Raw genomic sequence first — 18,798 nt, forward strand, 5'->3', positions numbered from 1 at the left:
GGCAGGACTTTCATATGAAGAAAGACTGGATAGACTGGGCTTGTACTCGCTGGAATTTAGAAGACTGAGGGGGGATCTTATTGAAACATATAAAATTCTTAAGGGGTTGGAGAGGCTAGATGCGGGAAGATTGTTCCCGATGTTGGGGGAGTCCAGAACCAGGGGTCACAGTTTAAGGATAAGGGGGAAGTCTTTTAGGACTGAGATGAGAAAACATTTCTTCACACAGAGAGTGGTGAATCTGTGGAATTCTCTGCCACAGAAGGTAGTTGAGGCCAGTTCATTGGCTATATTTAAGAGGGAGTTAGATGTGGCCCTTGTGGCTAAAGGGATCAGGGGGTATGGAGAGAAGGCAGGTACGGGATACTGAGTTGGATGATCAGCCATGATCATATTTAATGGCGGTGCAGGCTCGAAGGGCCGAATGGCCTATTTTCCTGCACCTATTTTCTATGTTTCTATGAACCGAGGTGAGAAAAAATGTTTTCACCCAGAGAGTTGTGAATCTGTGGAATTCTCTGCCACAGAGGGCAGTGGAGGCCGATTCACTGGATGGATTTAAGAGAGTGTTAGATAGAGCTCTAGGGGCTAGTGGAATCAAGGGGTATGGGGAGAAGGCAGGCACGGGTTACTGATTGTGGACGGTCAGCCATGATCACAGTGAATGGCGGTGCGTACAGGCTCGAAGGGCTCGAAGGGCCAATTAACCCACAAACCTGCACGTCTTTGGAGTGTGGGAGGAAACCGAAGATCTCGGAGAAAACCCACGCGGGTCACTGGGAGAACGTACAAACTCCGTACAGACGGCGCCCGTAGTCGGGATCGAACCCGGGTCTCCGGCGCTGCATTCGCTGTCAGGCGGCAACTCTACCGCCGCGCCACCGTGACCGCCCACGCAACATCCTCTCCCGCTGTTCCTCCTACTGCTTTCAAAGCCGTCTTGTTTAGTCTCGTTGTCTGTAACTCATTTTCACCCTAGCCCGCATCTAACAATGGCCTGCTTCCTTTATCATTGTTACTTTTCTTGCACGCCTTTCATTCAATTGTTCTACCTCTCTCTACATCACCGTCTGTACCTCTCGTTTCCCCATTCCCCTGAACTCTCAGTCTGAAGAAGGGAACGTCACCAATTCCTTCTCTCCAGAGATGCTGCCTGTCCCGCTGAGTTACTCTGGCATTTCATGCCTATTATTGCTGAAGGCAACGTTTTTGGTCGGGACCCTTCTTCAGACTGATTGTAGGGGGGGAGGGGGGAAGAAAGTTCCAAGGGTGAGGAGGGGAAGGATAAAGCTGTGTCTCTAAGTCGGGTCAAAGAGTCGGAAACAGGCCCTTCGGCCCAACTCGCCCATGCCGACCAACATGCCCCATCTACACGAGGTGAAGGAAAGGAAGGTTTAATTGGAATCTGAGGGGCAACCCTTTCACACAAAGGGCGGCGGGTGTATGGAACGAGCTGCCGGAGGAGGTAGTCGTATTATGTATCCGTACACTGGGGTTGCCAACTTCCTCACTCCCAAATAAGGGCCAAAAGGTGATGTCACCCCCCCCCCCCACCCCGCTCCCCACGTGACCTCACCCAGCCAGCGGCCACGTGCTCCCGCTCCACCAATGGCGGCCGCCCGGGCCGGGAGGCAGGTTGCTATGCAATCTACGTTTGGCGCAGCCCGGGCCCCCCGGGCCTATAATGTCCGGACCTACAGTGTCCGGGCCTGCAGCGCCCCCTGGGCCTACAGTGTCCGGACCTACAGTGTCCGGGCCTGCAGCACCCCCTGGGCCTACAGTGTCCGGGCCTACACTGTCCGGGCCTACAGTGTCCAGGCCTGCAGCGCCCCCTGGGCCTACAGTGTCCGGGCCTACACTGTCCGGGCCTACAGTGTCCGGGACCTACAGTGTCCGGGCCTACAGTGTTCGGGCCTACAGCGCCCCCCGAGCCTAATACAGGACAAGGGCGGTCCCACACGGGACAAACCAATTTAGCCCAAAATACGGGATGTCCCGGCTAATACGGGACAGTTGGCAACAGTACCGTACACTGCAAACGGCTCGATTGTAATCACGTACTGTCTTTCCGCTGACTGGTTAGCACGCAACAAAAAGCTTTTCACTGTACCTCGGTACACGTGACAATAAACTGGACTAAACTGAACTTGAGGCAGGGACTATCGCAATGTTTAAGAAACATTTAGACAGGAACATGGATAGGATAGGTGTGGAGGGGTCAGGGGCCAAACGCGGGCAGGTGGGACTAGTGCAGTTGGCCAGTTTGGGCAAGTTGGGCCGAAGGGCCTGTTTCCACGCTGTGTGACTCTATGACTCCAGGACTAGTCCCAGCCTCCCCACGTTTGGCCCAGTTCCCTCCAAAGCTTTCATATCCACGGTAAAATCTAAAGATAATACCCAAAATCCGTTTCAACCAGTCCTTCCAACACAGCTAATGGGATAGGAACGGGTATCATATCATATATCATATATATACAGCCGGAAACAGGCCTTTTCGGCCCTCCAAGTCCGTGCCGCCCAGCGATCCCCGTACATTAACACTATCCTACACCCACTAGGGACAATTTTTACATTTACCCAGCCAATTAACCTACATACCTGTACGTCTTTGGAGTGTGGGAGGAAACCGAAGATCTCGGAGAAAACCCACGCAGGTCACGGGGAGAACGTACAAACTCCTTACAGTGCAGCACCCGTAGTCAGAATCGAACCTGAGTCTCCGGCGCTGCATTCGCTGTAAGGCAGCAACTCTACCGCTGCGCTACCGTGCCGCCGTGCCTCTACAGAGGGTAGAGCTGTTGCCTCACAGCCCCAGAGTCCCGGGTTCGATCCTGGCTTCGGGCGCTGTCTGTACGGAGTTTGCACGTTCTCCCCGTGACCAGGTGGGTTTCCTCCGGGCGTTCCGGTTCTCTCCCACACCCCACAAAGACGTGCGGGTTTGTGGGTCAATCGGGCCATCTGTAAATTGCCCCCTAGTGTGCAGAGAGTGGATGGGAAAGTTGGGTCATGTCGAGCTAGTGTGTGAAAAAGGGCGATCGCTGGTCGGCACGGACCCGGTGGGCCGAAGGGCCTGATTCTGCGCTGGCCCGCTGAGTTACTCCAGCACTTTGTGCGTTTCCAATAGACAATAGGTGCAGGAGGAGGCCATTCGGCCCTTCGAGCCTGTACGCACCGCCATTCAATGTGATCATGGCTGATCATTCTCAATCAGTACCCCGTTCCTGCCTTCTCCCCGTACCCCCTGACTCCGCTATCCTTAAGAGCTCTATCTAGCTCTCTCTTGAATGCATTCAGAGAATTGGCCTCCACTGCCCTCTGAGGCAGAGAATTCCACAGATTCACAACTCTCTGACTGAAAAGGTTTTTCCACATCTCAGTTCTAAATGGCCGACCCCTTATTTTTAAACTGTGGCCCCTGGTTCTGGACTCCCCCAACATTGGGAACATGTTTCCTGCCTCTAACGTGTCCAACCCCTTAATAATCTTATACGTTTCGATAAGATCTCCTCTCATCCTTCTAAATTCCAGTGTATACAAGCCTAGTCGCTCCAGTCTTTCAACATATGATAGTCCCGCCATTCCGGGAATTAACCTAGTAAACCTACGCTGCACGCCCTCAATAGCAAGAATATCCTTCCTCAAATTTGGAGACCAAAACTGCACACAGTACTCCAGGTGCGGTCTCACTAGGGCCCTGTACAACTGCAGAAGGACCTCTTTGCTCCTGTACTCAACTCCTCTTGTTATGAAGGCCAACATTCCATTGGCTTTCTTCACTGCCTGCTGTACCTGCATGCTTCCTTTCAGTGACTGATGCACTAGGACACCCAGATCTCGTTGTGCGTCCCCTGTTCCTAACTTGACACCATTCAGATAATACTCTGCCTTCCTATTCTTACCACCAAAGTGGATAACCTCACACTTAACAACATTAAACTGCATCTGCCATGCATCCGCCCACTCACACAACCTGTCCAAGTCACCCTGCAACCTTGTTTCCGTCTCTAAACTGAAAGGTTGAGAGGGAGAGGAAGGCAGAAAGTGCCGGAACAACTCAGCGGGTCGGGCAGCATCCGTGGGGAACGTGGACAGGTGATGTTTTCGGGTCGGGACCCTTCTTCAGACCGGGAAGGGGATGGGAAAAAAAGCTGGACGCGGCAGGGATGGAAGTCGGGTCTCTGGCGCTGTGAGGCAGCAGTTCTACCCGCTGCGCCACCACCCAGTGTGTGGGGGGGAGGGGGGGAGAACAGAACCTTCAAAGGGAATGAAGGTTCCCCCCCCCCCACCCACCCACCACTACACTCAGTCTGAGGAAGGGTCCCGACACGAAACGTCACCTGCCCGCGTTCTCCACAGATGCTGCCCGACCCACTGAGTTACTCCAGCACTTTGTGCTTTAAAGCAAAAAATAGACACCAGCATCTGCAGTTCCTAGTTTCTCCAGAGATTAGGGTGGCGCAGCGGGTAGAGCTGCTGCCTCATGGCGCCGGAGACCCGGGTTCCATCCCGACCACGGGCGCCGTCTGCGCGGAGTTTGCACGCTCTTCCCGTGACCCGCGTGGGTTTTCTCCGGGTGCTCCGGTCTCCTCCCGCACTCCGAAAACGTGCGGGTTTGTAGGTCGACTGGCTTCCGTAAATTGTCCCCCTAGTGTGCGTGTGTGGGATAGCGCTCGTTGGTCGGCGCGCGGACTCGACGGGCTGAAGGGCCTCTTTCCGCATTGAGGGCGTGCAGCGTAGGTTCACCAGGTTAATTCCCGAAATGGCGGGACTGTCGTACGTTGAAAGACTGGAGCGACTAGGCTTGTATACACTGGAATTTAGAAGGATTAGAGGGGATCTTATCGAAACGTATAAGATTATTAAGGGGTTGGACACGTTAGAGGCAGGAAACATGTTCCCAATGTTGGGGGAGTCCAGAACCAGGGGCCACAGTTTAAGAATAAGGGGTCGGACATTTAGAACGGAGATGAGGAAAAACTTTTTCACTCAGAGAGTTGTGAATCTGTGGAATTCTTTGCCTCAGAAGGCAGTGGAGGCCAATTCTCTGAATGCTTTCAAGAGAGAGCTAGATAGAGCTCTTAAGGATAGCGGAGTCAGGGGGTATGGGGAGAAGGCAGGAACGGGGTACTGATTGAGAATGATCAGCCATGATCACATTGAATGGCGGTGCGTACAGGCTCGAAGGGGCGAATGGCCTCCTCCTGCACCTATTCTCTATGTTTCTAAGTTTCTATCTCCAAACTAAGCTAAAGACGCTGCCTGGCCTGCTGAGTTACTCCAGCACTTTGTGTGTTTTTTTCTCATAAACCAGCGTCTGCAGTTCCTTGATGGGATGATTCCAGATCCGTATCGTTTTTTTCAGATGAATTTAGATTTTTTTAGATTTAGAGATACAGTGCGGAAACAGGCCCTTCGGCCCACCGAGTCCGTGCCGCCCAGCGATCCCCGCACATTAACACTATCCTACACACACTAGGGACAATTTATACATTTGTACCAAGCCAATTAACCTACGAACCTGCACGTCTTTGGAGCGTGGGAGGAAACCGAAGATCTCGGACAAAACCCACGCAGGTCACGGGGAGAACGTACAAACTCCGTACAGATGCCGCCCGTAGTCGGGATTCTGCAGAGATTTTCCGCCCGAGGTCTTACAAACGGAGTTGAGTGGAGACACAAGAAAGTGCAGATGCTGGTATACTGAGCCAAGCGCCCAGTGCTGGAGGAACTCAGCGGGTCAGGCAGCATCTGTGGAGGGAGATGATGTTTCGGGCGGGAACCCTGCTTCAGACTGGAGTCTCCACCCGCTGAGTTCCCCCCGTAACTTTGTGCTATTGCTTCCGGTTCCTGCATTTGAACTCTGCCTCATCTCTGTCTAACCAAATTTCTCTTGTCACCTTTTAGACTTTTAACAGAGATGTACAACGCGGAAACAGGCCCCTCGGCCCCACCGTGTCCGCGCCGCCCAGCGATCCCCCCGTACACTAGCGCGATCCAAAACACTGGATGTGCAGCCCAGACCATCGCACAAACCCGACCTCTCTTCCACCGACTCCATCTACACCTCACGCTGCCTCGGCAAGGCCAGCAGCATCATCAAAGGACCAGTCTCACCCCCGGCCACTCCCTCTTCTCCCCTCTCCCATCGGGGCAAGAGGTACAGAAGTGTGGAGACGCACACCTCCAGATTCAGGGACGGTTTCTTCCCGGCTGTTATCAGGCAACTGAACCATCCCACCACAACCAGAGAGCAGTGCTGAACTACCATCGACCTCATCGGTGACTGCGGTTGCCAACTTCCTCACTCCCAAATAAGGGACAAAGGGTGACGTCACCGCCCCGCGCCCCACGTGACCTCACCCAGCCAGCGGCCACGTGCTCCCGCACCACTAATGGCGGCCGCCCGGGCCAGGAGGCGGGTTGCTACGCAACCACCATTAGGCGGCGCCCGGGCCTACAGTGTCCGGGCCTACAGTGTCCGGGCCTACAGTGTCCGGGCCTACAATGTCCGGGGCTACAGTGTCTGGGCCTACAGTGTCCGGGCCTACAGTGTCCGGGCCTACAGCGCTCCCTGGGCCTATAGTGTCCGGGCCTCCAGTGTCAGGGCCTACAGTGTCTGGGCCTACAATGTCCGAGGCTACAGTGTCTGGGCCTACAGTGTCCGGGCCTACAGTGTCCGGGCCTACAATGTCCGGGGCTACAGTGTCTGGGCCTACAGTGTCCGGGCCTACAGTGTCCGGGCCTACAGCGCTCCCTGGGCCTATAGTGTCCGGGCCTCCAGTGTCAGGGCCTACAGTGTCTGGGCCTACAGCGCTCCCCAGGCCTACAGTGTCCGGGCCTACAGTGTCCAGGCCTACAGTGTCCGGGCCTACAGTGTCCGGGCCTACAGTGTCCAGGCCTACAGTGTCCGGGCGTACAGCGCTCCCCGGGCCTACAGTGTCCGGGCCTACAGTGTCCGGGCCTACAGCGCTCCCCAGGCCTACAGTGTCCGGGCCTACAGTGTCCGGGCCTACAGGCTCCCCAGGCCTACAGCGTCCAGGCCTACACTGTCCTGGCCTACAGTGTCCGGGCCTACAGCGCTCCCCGGGGCTAATACGGGACAAGGGCGGTCCCGTACGGGACAAACCAATTAAGCCCAAAATACGGGATGTCCCGGCTAATACGGGACAGTTGGCATCCCTATTGGAGACCCTCGGACTATCCTTGATCGGACTTTACTGGCTTTACCTTGCGCTAAAATGTTATTCCTTTATCGTGTATCTGTACACTGTAAACGGCTCGATTGTAATCGTGTGTTGTCTTTCCGCTGACTGGTTAGCACGCAACAGAAGCTTTCCACTGTACCTCAGCACACGTGACAATGAACTAGACTCAAACTGAAATTGCGTGTGTGTTTAGTTTCGTTTGCTCTCTACTTTAGTTCATTATTGTCACGTGTACCGAGGTACAGTGAAAAGCTTTTGTTGCGTGCTATCCAGTCAAAGACAAGACTGTACATGAATACGATCAATGTGTAGGAAGGAACTGCAGATGCCGGTTCAGGCCAAAGATAGACACAAAGTGCTGGAGTAACTCAGCGGGACAGGCAGCATCTCTCTGGAGAAAAAGAAACAGCTGGCATTTCCAGGTGGAATAGATCGAAGAAGGGTCCCGACCCGAAATGTCACCTGTTCTTTTTCTCCAGAGATGCTGCCTGACCCGCTGAGTACAATCAGGTCATCCACAGAGCACAGGTAAAGGATAAAGGCAACGTCATTTAGTGCAAAGTTCACTTACAGCGGCAAACAGTGGCGTAGAGGTAGAGCCACTGCCTCACAGCGCCAGAGACCCGGGTTCCATCCCGACCACGGGCGCTGCCTGTACGGAGTTTGCACGTTCTCCCCGTGACCTGCGTGGGTTTTCTCCGGGCGCTCCGGTTTCCTCCCGCACTCCAAAGACGCTCAAGTTTGTAGGTTAATTGGCTTCGGTAAAATTGTCCCTGGTGTGTACACTAGTGGACGGGTGATCGCTGGTGTGTGTGTGTGTGTGTGTGTGTGTGTGTGCGTGTTTGTGCATGTGTGTGTGCATGCGTGTGTGCGTGTGTGTGTGTTTGTGCATGTGTGTGTGCATGCGTGTGTGCGTGTGTGTTTGTGTGTGTGTGCGCGTGTGTGTGCGCGTGCGTGTGTGTGAGTGCGTGTGTGTTTATGTGTATGCGTGTGTGTTTGTGTGTGCGTGCGTGCGTGTGTGCGTGTGTGCGTGCCTGCTTGTATGTGTGCGTGTGCATGTGCGTGTGTTTGTGCATGTGTGTGTGTGTGCGTGTGCATGCGTGTGTGTTTGTGTGTGTGTGCGTGTATGTCCATGAGTGTGCGTGTCTCTGTATGTGTCTGTGTGTGTGCGCGTGTTTGTGTACGGAGTTTGCACGTTCTCCCCGTGACCTGCGTGGGTTTTCTCCGGGTGCTCCGGTTTCCTCCCACACTCCAAACACGCGCAGGTTTGCAGGTTAATTGGACCTCTGTATTTAAAATAAAGCTGGAAAAAAGAGAGGGGGGGGGGAGTTCAAAGCCTGGGGAGTGATGGGTGGATACAGGTGAAGGGGAGGATGGGGAGGATGATTTGCAGATGGGTGAAGTAAGTGACAAAGACTGGAGATGGCGAGGAGTCAAGAGGGTGTGAGAAGAGAAGTGAAGAGGACAGGAGGAGTGAGATGTGAAGCTGGAGGAGAGGAGGAGTGAAATGTGAAGCCGGAGGAGGGGTGAGATGTGAAGCCGGAGGAGAGGAGGAGTGAAATGTGAAGCCGGAGGAGAGGAGGGGTGACATGTGAAGCCGGAGGAGGGGAGGTGTGAGATGTGAAGCCGGAGGAGAGGAGGAGTGAGATGTGAAGCCGGAGGAGAGGAGGAGTGAGATGTGAAGCTGGAGGAGATGAGGTTTGAGATGTGAAGCTGGAGGAGATGAGGAGTGAAATGTGAAGCTGGAGGAGATGAGGAGTGAAATGTGAAGCCGGAGAAGAGAAGCAGTGAAATGTGAAGCTGGAGGAGAGGAGTGAGATTGAAACATAGAAAACATAGAAACATAGAAAATAGGTGCAGGAGTAGGCCATTCGGCCCTTCGAGCCTGCACCGCCATTCAATATGATCATGGCTGATCATCCAACTCAGTATCCTGTACCTGCCTTCTCTCCATACCCCCTGATCCCTTTAGCCACAAGGCCACATCTAACTCCCTCTTAAATATAGCCAATGAACTGGCCTCAACTACCTTCTGTGGCAGAGAATTCCTCAGATTCACCACTCTCTGTGTGAAAAAAAACTTTCTCATCTCGGTCCTAAAAGACTTCCCCCTTATCCTTAAACTGTGACCCTTTGTTCTGGACTTCCCCAACATCGGGAACAATCTTCCCGCATCTAGCCTGTCCAACCCCTTAAGGATTTTGTACGTTTCTATAAGACCCCCCCTCAATCTTCTAAATTCCAGCGAGTACAAGCCGAGTCTATCCAGTCTTTCTTCATGAAGCCGGAGGAGGGATATGGGTGGAAGGGGGCGGGTGTGAGAGTGGTCTTGGATCATGGAGAGATGAGGAGCTGCGTATGCTGGTTTACAACAAAAAAAGACACAAAGTGCTGGAGTAACTCAGCGAGTCAGGCAGCATCTGTGGAGAACGTGGACAGGTGACGTTTCACAGAGTGCTGGAGTAACTCAGCGGGTCAGGCAGCATCTCTGGAGAACATGGATAGGTGACGTTTCACAGAGTGCTGGAGTAACTCAGCGAGTCAGGCAGCATCTCTGGAGAACATGGACAGGTGACGTTTCGGGCTGGGACCCTTCTTCAGATCCTGCGGTCTCCCTCCTCAGACTCGAGACAGAGGTGGCGCAGCGGGTAGAGCTGCTGCCTCGCAGCGCCGGAGACCCGGGTTCGATCCCGGCCACGGGTGCTGTCTGCACGGAGTTTGCACGTTCTCCCCGTGACCTGCGTGGGTTTTCTCCGGGCGCTCCGGTTTCCTCCCACACTCCAAAGGCGTGTGGGTTTGTAGGTTAATTGGCTTCGGTGAAATTGACCCTAGTGTGTGTGTGTGTGTGTGTGTGTGTGTGCGTGCGTGCGTGCGTGCGTGCGTGCGTGCGTGCGTGCGTGTGTGTGTGTGTGTGTGTGTGTGTGTGTGTGTAGGATACTGCTAGTGTACGTGGCGATCACCGGTCGGCGCGGACACGGTAGGCCGAAGGGGCCCGTTCGTACACTGTATCTCTAAAGTCTAGAGTCTTGAGTCTGAAGAAGGGTCCTGATCTGAAACGTCACTCCAGCACTCTGTGAAACGTCACCTATCCGTGTTCTCCACAGATGCTGCCTGACCCGCTGAGTTACTCCAGCACTCTGTGAAACGTCACCTATCCATGTTCTCCACAGATGCTGCCTGACCCGCTGAGTTACTCCAGCACTCCGTGAAACGTCACCTATCCATGTTCTCCAGAGATGCTGCCTGACCCGCTGAGTTACTCCAGCACTATGTGTCTTTGATTATGTCGGCTGCTTTCCCGAGGCAGCGTGAAGTGTGGATGGAGTTAGTGGGTGGCATGTGTCTCATAGAGTCAAAGAGTGACGCAGTGTGGAAACAGGCCCTTCGGCCCATCTTGCCCACACCGGCCAACATGTCCCATCTACACTAGTCCCACCTGCCTGCGCTTGGTCCATATCCCTCCAAACCTGTCCTATCCATGTACCTGTCCAACTGTTTCTTAAACATTGGGATAATCCCTGCCTCAACTACCTCCTCCGGCAGCTCGTTCCATACACCCACCACCCTCTGTGTGGAAATGTTACCCCTCAGATTCCTATTAAATCTTTTCCCCTTCACCTTGAACCTATGTCCTCTGGTCCTCGATTCCCCTACTCTGGGCAAGAGACTCTGTGCGTCTACCCGATCTATTCCTCTCATGATTTTGTACACCTCTATAAGATCTCCCCTCATCCTCCTGCGCTCCAAGGAATAGAGTCCCAGCCTGCTCAACCTCTCCTTGTAGCTCAGACCCTCGAGTCCTGGCAACATCCTCGTAATTCTTCTCTGAACCCTTTCCAGCTTGACGATATCTTTCCTAGAAACATAGAAACATAGAAAATAGGTGCAGGAGGTGGCCATTTGGCCCTTCGAGCCAGCACCGCCATTCATTGTGATCATGGCTGATCATCCACAATCAGTAACCCGTGCCTGCCTTCTCCCCGTATCCCTTGATTCCACTAACCCCGAGAGCTCTATCTAACTCTCTCTTAAATCCATCCAGTGATATGGCCTCCACTGCCCTCTGTGGCAGAGAATTCCACAAATTCACAACTCTCTGGGTGAAAAAGTTCCTTCTCACCTCAGTTTTAAATGGCCTCCCCTTTATTCTTAGACTGTGTGTGTGGCCCCTGGTTCTGGACTCCTCCCAACATTGGGAACATTTTTCCTGCATCTAGCTTGTCCAGTCCTTTTATAATTTTATACGTCTCTATAAGATCCCCTCTCATCCTTCTAAACTCCAGTGAATACAAGCCCAGTCTTTCCAATCTTTCCTCATATGACAGTCCCGCCATTCTTATTAAATCTTTCCCTTCTCACCTTGAAGCTATGCCTTCTGGTCCTCGAGCGACCAGAGGGCGAAATTGGTTTGTCCCATACGGGACCGCCCTTGTCCCGTATTAGGCCCGAAGGCGTTGTAGGCACGGACACTGTAGGCCCAGACAGTGTAGGCCCGGACACTGTAGGCCCCGACGCTGTAGGCCCTGATACTGCAGGCCCGGACGCTGTAGGCCCGGTCACTGTAGGCCTGGGGGACGCTGTAGGCCCGGACACTGTAGGCCTGGGGGCGCTGTAGGCCCGGACACTGTAGGCCCGGACATTGTAGGACCGGGCGCCGCCTAACGGAGGTTGCCTAGCAACCCACCTCCCGGCCCGGGCGGCCGCCATTGGTGGAGTGGGAGCACGTGGCCGCTGGCTGGGTGAGGTCACGTGGGGCGCGGGGCGGTGACATCACCTTTTGTCCCTTATTTGGGAGTGGGAACGTTGGCAACCGCTAGATGTGGTCACAGGAAACATCACCCACAATTTGAAGTCGTCGTTGCCTGAAGTGACAGAGTTGGTGAATCGAGAACCAGAGGGCGCGGGTTTAATGTGAGAGGGGAAAGATTCAACAGGAACCTGAGGGGGAACTTTTCCGCACAGAGGGTGGTGGGTGTGTGGAACGAGCTGCCAGAGGAGGTAGTTGAGGCTGGGACCATCCCAACGTTTAAAAGACATTTGGACAGGTACATGGATAGGACGGGTTTGGAGGGATACTAGACTAAGTGGACCCGTTGGGCCTAAACCTCTCCTGCATTGGTGCAGCACCCCCCTCCTCCCCCCTCCCCTCTCCCCTTCTCCCCCCCCGCTCCCTCCCCCTCCCCCTCCCCCACCCCCCTTACCTTCCCCTCCCCCCCATTCCATCCCCTTCAACCCCATTTACCCTCTCTCCCCCCTCCCTCCCTCCACCCCTCTCCCTCCCCCCACCCCCCCTTACCTTCCCTCCCCCCATTCCATCCCCTTCTCCCCCCTCCCCCTCCCCTCCCCTCCTCCTCCCCATCCCCACCCCCCTTATCTTCCCCTCCCTCCATTCCATCCCCTTCAACCCCATTTATCCTCCCTCCCCCCCTCCATCCTCCACCCCCCTCCCTCCCTCCACCCCCTCCCTCCCCCCCCACCCCCTCTTACCTTCCCCTCCCCCATTCCATCCCCTTCTCCCCCCCCCTCCGCTCCCCTCCCCTTCTCCTCCCCTCCCCCACCCCCCTTACCTTCCCTCCCCCCACTCCAACCCCTTCAACCCCATTTACCCTCCCTCCCCCCCTCCATCCCACCACCCCCTCCCGCCCCCCCTCCCTCCCTCCACCTCCCTCCCTCCCCCCACCCCCCCTTACATTCCCCTCCCCCCCATTCCATCCCCTTCTCCCCCCTCCACTCCGCCCCCCTCCCCCACCCCCCCTTACCTTCCCCTCCCCCCATTCCACCCCCTTCTCCCCCCTCCCCCTCCCCTCCCCTCCCCTCCTCCCCATCCCCACCCCCCCTTACCTTCCCCTCCCCCCATTCCATCCCATTCAACCCCATTTATCCTCCCTCCCCCCTCCCTCCCAAGGAGATAGATTTAAACTTTAAAATGTGAATAACTTAAAAAATATAACCCCGATTTCAAAGAAACTTCTTCCATTAGCACCAAAGGGACGACGGTGAGCAAGGTGGGCCTAGAATTGTTGCTCTATCGTGTACCATTTTGAATGTAGTTCAGGAACAAACAAACAAACAAACAAACAAGAGTTTTAGTATTATAGATGTGCCAAGCGCAGGCAGGTGGGACTAGTGTAGCTGAGACATTGTTGGCCAAGTTGGGCCGAAGGGCCTGTTTCCACACTCTATGACTCTATGGGGTATCCTGGCCAACATGGGCGGGTTGGGCCGAAGGGCCTGTTTCCACACTGTATGACTCTATGACTCTATGGGGTATCCTGGCCAACATGGGCAGGTTGGGCCGAAGGGCCTGTTTCCGTGCTGTGTGACTTGAAGGCTCTAATTCAGTCTCTGGAGCTGGGCTTTGGACTCACGACCTTCTGATTGAGTGGAGAGGTTCTATCATAAAAGATGGGACCAGTCTTAAGTTCAGTTCATTGTCCCGTGTGCCGAGGTACAGTGAAAAGCTTTTGTCGCGCGCTAACCGGTCAGCGGAAAGACAACACACGATTACAATCGAGCCGTCCACAGTGTACAGATACACGATAAGGGAATAACGTTTAGTGCAAGGTAAAGCCAGCAAAGTCCGATCGAGGATAGTCCGAGGGTCTCCAATGAGGTAGATAGTAGTTCAGCACTGCTCTCTGGTTGTGGTGGGATGGTTCAGTTGCCTGATAACAGCCGGGAAGAAACTGCCCCTGAATCTGGAGGTCTGCGTTTCCACGCTTCTGTACCTCTTGCCCCGATGGGAGAGGGGAGAAGAGGGAGTGGCCGGGGGTGAGACTGGTCCTTGATGATGCTGCTGGCCTTGCCGAGGCAGCGTGAGGTGTGGATGGAGTCGGTGGAAGGCAGGTTGGTTTGTGTGTGATGGTCTGGGCTGCTGGCCTTGCCGAGGCAGCGTGAGGTGTAGATGGAGTCGGTGGAAGGGAGGTTGGTTTGTGTGTGATGGTCTGGGCTGCTGGCCTTGCCGAGGCAGCGTGAGGTGTAGATGGAGTCGGTGGAAGGGAGGTTGGTTTGTGTGATGGTCTGGGCTGCTGGCCACAATTCTCTGTGGTTTCTTGCGGGTCTCGGATGGAGCTGTTCCCAAACCGATCTGTGATGCGTCCCGATAAAATACTCTCTACGGCGCATCTGTAGAAGTTGGTGAGAGTTGTTCGGGAGGTGCCGAACTTCCTGAGCCTTCTGCGGAAGTAGAGGCGTTGGTCGTTGGTTTCTTGGTCATTGGTTCAATATGTTGTATGCATAAGAAACCGCACCAGCTCATGTGAACAATTTGTTTGGAGATTAAAAAAACAGTGAAATTAAATACTAGTTGGTTAAATTCTAGTTAGAGAAGTCGATTGGCCCCCGAACAGTTACTACACTAGAGAGAGACACAAACCGCTGGAGTAACTCAGCGGGACAGGCAACATCTCTGGAGAGAAGGAATGGGTCAGGCTAGGGGTGCCAACTTCCTCACTCCCAAATATGGGACAAGGTGACCTCACCCAGCCAGCGGCCACGTGCTCCCACTCCACTAACGGCGGCCGCCCGGGCCGGGAGGCAGGTTGTTATGCAAACTCCATTAGGCGGCGCCCGGGCCTCCGGGCCTACACTGTCCGGGACTACAGTGGCCCCCGGGCTACAGTGTCCGGGCCTACAGTGTCCAGGCCTACAGTGAATGGGCCAACAGTGCCCGGGCCTACAGTGTCCGGGGCTACAGTGTCCGGGCCTACACTTTCCAGGCCTACACTGTCCAGGCCTACAGTGGCCGGGCCTACAGTGTCCGGGCCTACAGTGTCCGGGCCTCCAATGTCCGGGCCTACACTCTCCGGGCCTACACTCTCCGGGCCTACAGTGTCCGGGCCTACAGTGTCTGGGCCTACAGTGTCGTCCTGGCCTAATATGGGACAAACAACTTTAGCCCAAAATACGGGATGTCCTGGCTAATACGGGACAGTTGGCAACCCTACTGCAGACCGAGAGTCAGGGGAGAGGGGCAAGCAGGAGATATGGAAGGGTAAGGCGTGAAAATGACTGATCAAAGCAGATGACGATCAAGGAAATGTGGACTGGTTCATTGTTGGCTGAGGGGAAGCTGACCACGAGGCGCACAAACTGTAAAATGCATCAGGAGGAGAGTGAAACTAGTTGGAGAACTAGGGTGGGGGAGGGACGGAGAGAGAGGGAACGCCAGGGTTAGAGAAGTCAATGTTCATACCGCTGGGGTGTAAACTGCCCAAGCGAAATATGAGGTGCTGTTCCTCCAATTGGCGCTGGGCCTCACTCTGACTGTGTAGGAGGCCCAGGACTAGAGTTGCCAACCGTACCGTATTAGTCGGGACATCCCCTATTTTGGGCTAAATTGGTTTGTCCCGTACGGGACCGCCCTTGTCCCATGTTAGGCCCGGGAGGCGCCTTAGGCCCGGACGCTGTAGGCCCGGACGCGGTAGGTCCAGACACTGTAGGCCCGGACGCTGTAGGCCCGGACGCTGTAGGCCCGGACACTGTAGGCCCGGACACTGTAGGCCCGGACACTGTAGACCCGGACACTGTAGGCCCGGACAGTGTAGGCCCGGACACTGTAGGCCCGGACAATGTAGACCTGGACACTGTAGGCCCGGACACTGTAGGCCCAGACACTGTAGGCCCAGACACTGTAGGCCGGGACACTGTAGGCCCCGATGCTGTAGGCCCAGACACTGGAGGCCCGGATACTGTAGACCTGGACACTGTAGGCCCGGATACTGTAGACCTGGACACTGTAGGCCCGGATACTGTAGACCTGGACACTGTAGGCCCGGATACTGTAGACCTGGACACTGGAGGCCCGGATACTGTAGACCTGGACACTGTAGGCCCGGATACTGTAGACCTGGACACTGTAGGCCCCAATGCTGTAGGCCCGGACACTGTAGGCACGGACATTGTAGGTCGGGAGGACCAGGCGCCGCCTAACGGAGGTTGCGTAACAACCCGCCTCCCGGCCCGGGCGGCCGCCATTGGTGGAGCGGGAGCACGTGGCCGCTGGCTGGGTGAGGTCACGTGGGGCGCGGGGCGGTGACGTCACCCTTTGTCCCTTATTTGGGAGTGAGGAAGTTGGCAACCCTATCATCCGGGACAGAAAGGTCTGTGTGGGAATGGGAGGGGGAGTTAAAGAGTTTGGCAACTGGGGGATCGAGAGGTCTGGCAATATTTAAGAGGTTAATGGTAGTGCCGGGTCCATCACCGATTGTCCGGCTTCTGGTGGTTCGGCACTCCCACCCACCCCCCCCAACAGACTAACTGTTGGGGGGGGCGGAAAAGAAAACTGGAAGAAGAGTCCCGACCCGAAACGTCATCCCTTCCTTGTCCTCCAGAGATGCTGCCTGACCCGCTGAGTTACTCCAGCACTCTGCGTCTATCTCCGGTAACAAAGCAGCTTCTGCAGTTCCTTGTTTCTGCTTTTGGTCTTCTCCAGAGATGCCCTTTCAGTTACTCCAGCACTTTGTGCCTTTCCTTTGGTCAAACCAGCGACTGCAGTTCCTTTTTTTACCTGATCTCCAATGAACAGTGGGGTGCGCTGGATGTTCGTAAGTGATAGGAGGAGAATTAGGCCATTCGGCCCATCAGGTCTACACCGCCATTCAATCATGGCTGATCTATCCTTCCCTCTCAACCCCATTCTCCTGCCTTCTCCCCATAACCCCTGGGAGAATGGGTTATTCGCTCCCGCACTAATCAAGAATCTATCAATCTCTGCCTTAAAAATAATCCATTGACTTGGCCTTGGGGGGAACGTACAAACTCCGTACAGACAGCACCCATGGTCGGGATCGAACCCAGGTCTCTGGCGCTGTGAGAGAGTGGCTCTACCCGCTGCGCCACCATGCCCGCCCTCTCTGTAGATCTGAAACGTCGCCTACCCACGTTCTCCAGGTTAATTCCCGGAATGGCGGGACTGTCATATGTTGAAAGACTGGAGCGACTAGGCTTGGATACACTGGAATTTAGAAGGATGAGAGGGGATCTTATCGAAACGTATAAGATTATTCAGGGGTTGGACACGTTAGAGGCAGGAAACATGTTCCCAATGTTGGGGGAGTCCAGAACCAGGGGCCACACACAGTTTAAGAATAAGGGGTCGGCCATTTAGAACGGAGATGAGGAAAAACTTTTTCAGTCAGAGAGTTGTGAATCTGTGGAATTCTCTGCCTCAGAAGGCAGTGGAGGCCAATTCTCTGAATGCATTCAAGAGAGAGCTGGATAGAGCTCTTAAGGACAGCGGAGTCAGGGGGTATGGGGAGAAGGCAGGATCATTCTCAATCAGTACCCCGTTCCTGCTTTCTCCCCATACCCCCTGATTCCGCTGTCCCCATCTACACTGGTCATAGAGTGATACAGTGTGGAAACAGGCCCTTCGGCCCAACTAGTCCACACCATCCAACATGTCCCCATCTACACCAGTCATAGAGTACAGACCAGCTCCCGTAATTTGAGGAAGGACGTCCTTGCTATTGAGGCAGTGCAGCGTAGGTTCACCAGGTTAATCCACGGGATGGTGGGACTGTCGCATGAGGAAAGATTGGAAAGACTGGGCTTGTATTCACTGGAGTTTAGAAGGATGAGAGGGGATCTTATAGAGACGTGTAAAATTACAAAAAGGACTGGACAAGCTAGATGCAGGAAAAGTGTTCCCAATGTTGGGGGAGTCCAGAACCAGGGGCCACACACACACAGTCTTAGAATAAAGGGGAGGCCATTTAAAACTGAGGTGAGAAAATAACTTTTTCACCCAGAGAGTTGTGAATTTGTGGAATTCTCTGCCACAGAGGGCAGTGGAGGCCAAATCACTGGATGGATTTAAGAGAGTTTTAGATAGAGCTCTAAGGGCTAGTGGAATCGAGGGATATGGGGAGAAGGCAGGTACGGGTTACTGATTGTGGACGGTCAGCCATGATCACAACGAATGGCGGTGCTGGTTCGAAGGGCCGAATGGCCTCCTCCTGCACCTATTGTCTATTGTCTATTGTCCAGAGATGCTCCTTGACCCGCTGAGTTGCTGCGGCACTTTGTGTATCCTAGTGTGTAAACCAGCATCTGCAGTTCCTTGTTCTAACGAATGGCGGTGCGGGCTCGAAGGGCTGAATGGCCTCCTCCTGCACCTATTTTCTATGTTTCTCTGTAGAGTGATAGGGCGTGGAAGCAGGCCCTTCGGCCCAACTTGCCCACGCCGACCCACGTGCCCCATCAGCACCATTCATTGGGTGGCACGGCGTGGAAGCAGGCCCTACGGCCCAACTTGCCGATGCTGACCCACATGCCCCATCAGCACCACTCATTGGGTGGCACGGCGTGGAAGCAGGCCCTTCGGCCCAACTTGCCCACGCCGACCCACGTGCCGCGTCTACACCAGTCGCCGTGCCTTCGAAGTGAACGTGTTCCTAACCGCCCTCCCCCCACCGCCCGCCTTGGCGTGTTGCTCTCTCCTGCAGATATCCGAGACAGCGGGCCCAAGCCCGTGATGATGTTCGTGCACGGCGGGTCGTACATGGAAGGAACGGGGAACATGTTTGAGGGGAGCGTGCTGGCCAGCTACGGAAACGTCATCGTGGTCACCATCAACTACCGACTGGGCGTT

The 18,798-nt window shown here is 54.9% G+C and overlaps 1 protein-coding gene across 2 annotated transcripts in view; it reads left to right on the forward strand.

Moving 5' to 3' along the window:
- Positions 1–18,798, forward strand: part of LOC144609398 (neuroligin-2-like) — a 72,573-nt gene extending 53,775 nt beyond the window's left edge. For both annotated transcript variants that reach the window (XM_078427863.1, XM_078427861.1), the window contains one exon: positions 18,653–18,798. Coding sequence is in view for 1 of the 2 variants with exons in the window: in XM_078427861.1 (XP_078283987.1) it covers positions 18,653–18,734 (82 nt within the window). In the remaining variant the exon portion in view is untranslated. The remainder of the gene's footprint in view (positions 1–18,652) is intronic.

The sequence above is a fragment of the Rhinoraja longicauda genome, chromosome 34 (assembly GCF_053455715.1).
Source record: "Rhinoraja longicauda isolate Sanriku21f chromosome 34, sRhiLon1.1, whole genome shotgun sequence".
Lineage (NCBI taxonomy): Eukaryota > Metazoa > Chordata > Chondrichthyes > Rajiformes > Arhynchobatidae > Rhinoraja > Rhinoraja longicauda.